At 46.4% G+C, this 5,931-nt stretch overlaps 1 protein-coding gene across 1 annotated transcript in view; it reads left to right on the top strand.

The window, feature by feature from the left end:
- Ptgr1 (prostaglandin reductase 1) overlaps nucleotides 1-4,199 on the top strand; it is a 21,582-nt gene extending 17,383 nt beyond the window's left edge. The window contains exons 9-10 of the mRNA XM_021161028.2: nucleotides 1,860-1,978; nucleotides 3,957-4,199. Coding sequence (XP_021016687.1) covers nucleotides 1,860-1,978; nucleotides 3,957-4,067 — 230 coding nt within the window. The 3' untranslated portion in view covers nucleotides 4,068-4,199. The remainder of the gene's footprint in view (nucleotides 1-1,859; nucleotides 1,979-3,956) is intronic.
- The last annotated feature ends 1,732 nt before the right edge of the window (nucleotides 4,200-5,931 follow it).

The following is a 5,931-nucleotide window of genomic DNA, read 5'->3' as shown; positions in this document are numbered from 1 at the left end:
TTGAGGGGCATCTGGGTTCTTTCCAGCTTCTGGCTATTATAAATAAGGCTGCTATGAACATAGTGGAGCATGTGTCTTTCTTACTGGTTGGAACATCTTACAAGATGAGTGACTGACACAAAACCACACCCAGTGCTGTTGCTCCTCCCCTTGGGTCCCTGCTCTGTTATCAGGGTGACAGATTTATCTGAGATCACCAAGAAAGAAGAAGACAAAGGGATCTGTGTCTATCATCAGTCTATGGGCGATCACAGAACAACTGGTTACTACTGTTCTGGGCTTGACTAGTGTGAATAAAATCTCACAGCACAGATTGACAGCAGAACTGCCTGGAGATGGGTGCTTGACTGGCCACAGAATCCCTCTTGGGTTGTGGAGAATCAACCAGTTTCATTAGACCTTGGAGACAAGTCATGATTTCCACCAATTTATACCCATATTTGCTTTGTTGCACTCAAAATAGAGATCAGCGCTCCTGTCAGCACAGAGAACTCAGCAGACATCCCAGAGTAATTGGCAATCTCACTCAAACCCCTCATCCATCTTCTTTTGCAATTGATGCTAAGGCGGAATCATGGGAAATCATCTGTTTGCCACCCAAAGAGAGCTCCAGGGTACATTTTCTTAAGTGTAGTTCAAATAAGTATAACCAAAGATTTCTAGACATAGTAATTTAACCTAGTATTTTTAGCAATTAGTTTTTATAATTTTAGTGACTCAGACAGATCTTAGAGATGGCAACTGACCTTGTCTATTTTAATCAGATGGAGTTCTGCCTTGCTTCTGAGGCCCAGAAGTTCTAGCACAGTCCAGTTTCATTAGACCTTGGAGACAAGTCATGATTTCCACCCATGTCTACCCATATTTGCTTTGTGGTACTCAAAAAAGAAGTCAATGTTCTTGTTAGGATGAATAGCTCAGCAAAAGTATTTTGAGTTTCAACCTTTGTGCACGTGTGAGGTGTGATGTATGTAGGTGTGTCAGTGTGTGTGTGTGTGGGGGTCAAAGGTCAACTCTGGGGAATCCTCTTGCTTTCCATCTTAGTTTTTGAGACTGTTGTCTCTCCCTGAAGCTGGGGCCCATCAATTCATCCTGATGCCTGGCTAATGAGTTCAAGGGATCCTTCTGTCTGGAGTACAGGTTTGAATCACCACGCTTGGCTTGCACATGGGTGCTAGTGATCTGAACTCATGTGCTCATGCCCGCATGGCAAGCACTTGACTGACTGAGCCATCTCCCTAGCCAAAGCTGAACCTTTAACTCAGTGACAGAAGGTTAATGAAATGAGCTTGCTATGAGCCTTTGAAGAAGTGCCATGCTGCAGAAGTGGTGATGCATTCATTCTGCATTTACATATGCCACGCATCATGCGCCAGTTTCCATCGGTTCGAGACAAGGTTCCATTTTCCTGACTACAAATGGTACTTTCTACAAGGTAGTGATTGGACTGCAGTTACTCCAGATGCCAGGGACACATTGTTCAGCTCTCCCAACCCTTCCATTCCAGTAGCGTCTACAGCTGACCCATGGAGAGTGTGAGACTAATAGAGCGTCATACTCTCAGATGCCGGCCGCCAGGCAACAGTGAGGCCTTTTCTCTCACTGTTCTCTTTTTCTCTACAGAATGTAATATACTCATAGGCTGTGGGGTTTGGGCTGTGAATGTCTTTGGTGCCATTATTCTCCCTGCTACACAGTTAGTGGCAGTGGTCAGCAGTCCCATGGATCAGAAGGGAGTGGAGGAAAACGTGGGGGCGAGGGGGAGTGCTTAGAGAACCGTGGCAGTGATCTGTATTACTTGTGCTTCACTGTGGACACATCCCTGGACTCTGTCCCACAAATGCACCCTACTTTTCCAGGCCCACCCCCAGAGGTGGTTATCTATCAGCAACTCCGCATGGAGGGGTTCATCGTGACTCGGTGGCAAGGAGAAGTCCGAGAGAAGGCTCTGACAGACTTGATGAATTGGGTCTCAGAGGTAAGGGGACCAAGGCACTCCATCTCCTCGCTAGCCCCCAAAGGCTTCTGCAACTCACAACCTGACCCCCTGTCCTTCAGTCCTTCATTTCCTTGCTCTGCTGTTTCTCTAAGCCAGTTGGATCAGTGTTTTCAAATACAAACAGTCTCTTCTCATCTTACAAAAACAAAACAAACTTAGGGGAAAAGACAGGGATGAAGTCATTGTGTCTCTGTGTATCATGACAGTCTTATCTCAGCACCCTGAATGCTGGAGTTAGAGACATGCGCCACCATGCCCATGGCTGCTCTACATCCCATTGCTATTCAGATCCATCCATTTTATAACAGGATGCCTGGAGGTGGCCTTATCTATATTTCCATGTATAGTGTCTTTCTTTCCATTCTTTTTCAGATGTGTACCTCAGGCTTTTACACCAACCCCATCCCACCAACCTTTGTCAAGGGTACCATGTGTCTCTCGCTCTTGGAACCACTTGGCTCTGGGAGTGGACTCCTCAGTCCCATTTCCTCACTGCTTGGACTTCTTGCTAAATGAAGTTGAGCTGTCTTCATTCATTCTAATCCACTTCCTTGTTCCCTGCCCCTACCGCCTACTCCCCAGCCTGGTACTGGCACTGAGTCCAGAGGCTCAGCAAACATTTTCCTCACTGAAAGCCCTACCTTTTTTTTTTTTTCTTTAATAGTTTTTATTTTAATACAATCGCAGATTGACAAGAAAAAAATTGAGAAGACAGTACAGGAAGTTTCCATATATCCTCATGTTATACCTTCCTTTTCTCTGTTATTAAAATCTCTACTAGTATTTGCATTAGTTTTCTAGGGCTACTGTCACAAAGCACCACCAGATGGGTGCCTTAAACAACAGGAATTGATTTTCTTGAAGTGCTAGAGGCTACTCTGAACTTGCTTGCTTCTTCAGCGGGTATTCCTCCTGCATTTTCTCATGGTCTTCTCTGGGTGTGCCTGGTTTACTCCCTAAAAGGGACCCCGGTCATATTTGATTATGGCCTACTCATGTGACCTCATTATATTTTAATTATGTCTGTAAAGGCCTTGACTTAGAAAATGCATTCTGAGGTAATAGGAAACTTCAGAATTCAGCAGAGGAATCTGGGGGCAGGTAGGGCACAGTTCAGCCCACAGCAGCAATAGCCATTCCGTATTTTATTTATTACATTACATTTTAGATTTCTATCTTATGCATGTCTCTGTCCTGTCAAGGGCAGGAATGAACTAGGGCTTTCAGGTCGGGGGTTCAGATTCTACTTTTGTACTTTCTGAGGCCCCTCAAGCATGTGGCATGGCCATAAGTCTATAAGGAGTATTCGGCCATCACTGGAATATATTATGTAAGAGTTATCAGATAGCCTGGGTTTCTACATAAAACCCCTTTGAAAACAAAAACCCTAGAGTTGGGTGCTGTGGTGCATGCCTGTAATCCACAGAGGTGAGAGGACAAGAATTCTAGGCCAAACTGGACTATAGTAGCTAAACCATGTCTCAGTAGAACCGAACATCCTTGAACATGTGAAGTACATTGAAGAAGTCTCCTCTGATGTGAACCCTTGTCTCCCAGTCTCCGAAGTAACATGAGGGGACCTTGGTTAGAAGGGAGAGCAGGGTGTGCTGCTCTGTGGTATTTTTATTTCCTGAACGGGTTGTACCTCTTCCAGTCTTAGTCGAGGTGTAGTGTTTCCTATCATCTGGCTATGACGTAAACAGCCTCTCCTGAGGGTGTGCCTCTCTTCTGAGATCCCCGAGCTGTTGGACTGGTGCAGAGGACCACTTTGCCTACTATTCCACTGGGATGGGTCGTGCACACTCTGTCCATAGATCTTGTTATCCACGGATGAGAGGGCCTACACCTCAGACTTCCAGGGTTCTTACGGTGTATCTAATCAGTTTGTTGCTAGGATGGGAAGAAAATGCCATTTGGAAGATGACGTCAACCCATAATATTTGTTGTTTCAACGCAGGGTAAAATCCAGTATCATGAATACATCACTGAAGGATTTGAGAAAATGCCTGCAGCATTTATGGGAATGTTGAAAGGAGAAAATCTGGGGAAGACCATAGTGAAAGCATGAAAATAAAAATGGCCCACGGATTGTCCCTGGAGGGTTAGCTTTTTACCATTCAGTGCAAGTGTATACTGTCCTATGTAAGATGTAACAGCAATGCGTTTGATCTAGCTAATAAAACATGTGTGTTTTTTTCCCATCTGTGATAGAGTATGAAATCATGACAACCAATGAGCAGGCATGTCTCTGCCTACCTCAGCTCCTCCTGGGTGACCGTGACAAATACTGCCTTTGGTGTCTGTTCTAATTTCACTTCTGTTATTGTAATGAAAGCAATTTAGAGGAGGAAAGGGTTTTCTTGACTTACACTTTCAGGTCACAGGGTGTCACCAAGAGAAATGAGGGCAGGAACTTGAAGGAAGGCCTGCTTTGTATTCTGTTAACATTGCCTCTAACCTGGGAACTCAGTAACCAAGGACATACAGCAGAAACCATGGTGGAGCACTGTCTGCCAGCGGGCTCGTGCAGGCTGGTGTTCCGCCAACGTTCTCATATACATAGAGGAAATGGTACCCACTCTATGAGGCTGGCTAAGCCCACTGTGGGAGGTAGCATTTCCTGGGCGCAGTCACCTGCCACAGGGGGCTTAACCTCCTCCACTGATTAGTAATGAGACAGTCCTCCACAGGCCTGTCCACAGGCTAGCCCAATTGAAGCGGGTCTTCAGTTAAGACTCACCACTCAGGTGACTTGTGAGACATGCCAAGGCAGAGTTAAATCTAACTAAGACAGTGAACTTGGTATAATTTGAAGGCAAAAGATTTCTTTTCCAACTGTTTATAGATACTAGGAGGGGGGAAAAAAAGCCACATTGCTGATCTATGCAGTTCTCAGGGCCAGCCCGCACTGGTGTGCTGTGTAGTGACGCTAACAGATCAAGGGAGGAATCTGTCACTTACAACAGCTGGGGCTGAGGAGTGTTAGGGGAAGAGACAAACTGTTCTGTACACTGGTACCTTCTGAGTCCTGAACATTCTGGAAACATTTTGCTGACAAATACAATTAAAAACTAATACTCTACAGGCCAGTCAGAGCTGTTACATAGAGGAGCCCTGTCTTGCCCTCCCCCCCTCCCCCCCCCCCCCCCCCCCCCCCCCCCCCCCCGCCACTGAAAATTAAACCTTTTAAAGCTTTGGGTCCATTCCCTAAGCCCGTTCTTTTTCAAGACAGGGTGTCACTATGTAGCCATGGCTGTCCTGGAACTCACTCTGTAGACCAGGCTGGCCTCAAATTCACAGAGACCTGACTGCCTCTGCCTTCCACGTGCTAGCATTAAAAGTGTGCATTACCACTGCTGGCTGTGTCTTCTCTTATCAAGCCATTTAGTCCTAAAGACATGAATTGGAACGGCAGGTGCTTGCCAGCTGAGATTTGGACTGGGGAAGCTGCCATGGCTCAGAGCAGAGCTCACTGATGGAGGCTGGCTGCCAGGCATACAGAGTCCAAGAGTGGGGTGGGGTCAGGTTGGGAGTGAATGATGAAGAGGCCCGGAACACTAAAGCAATGTGATTGAACACAGTGCAGAGGGCTTTTGTTGTTGGTTTTGGTTTTCTGAGTCAGGGTTTTACTGTATCCCTGGCTATCCTGGAACTCACTCTGTTGACCAGGTTGGCCTCAAACTGAAAGATCTGCTTGTGCTGGGATCTCCTGAGTGCTGGGATTAAAGGTGTACACCACCACTGCCCAGCTAAAGAGGGTTTCTCATCTCAGTGGGCCTTTGAGAGCCTACAAGAGAGTGAGAAAGCAGTCAGTGTGGGTGGGGGAACATGGCCTGATTGGAGGAGGCAGCATCCAAGAAGAGTGAGGGTGGTGTTTGAACAGGAGGGTGGACTCAAAGACAGCAGAACAAGGGGACACCATACACAAGGAC

The sequence above is a fragment of the Mus caroli genome, chromosome 4, assembly GCF_900094665.2.
Source record: "Mus caroli chromosome 4, CAROLI_EIJ_v1.1, whole genome shotgun sequence".
In the NCBI taxonomy this organism is placed as follows: domain Eukaryota; kingdom Metazoa; phylum Chordata; class Mammalia; order Rodentia; family Muridae; genus Mus; species Mus caroli.
The sequence above is the reverse complement of the archived record's forward strand: the minus strand, read 5'-3'. Positions and strand labels throughout refer to the sequence as shown.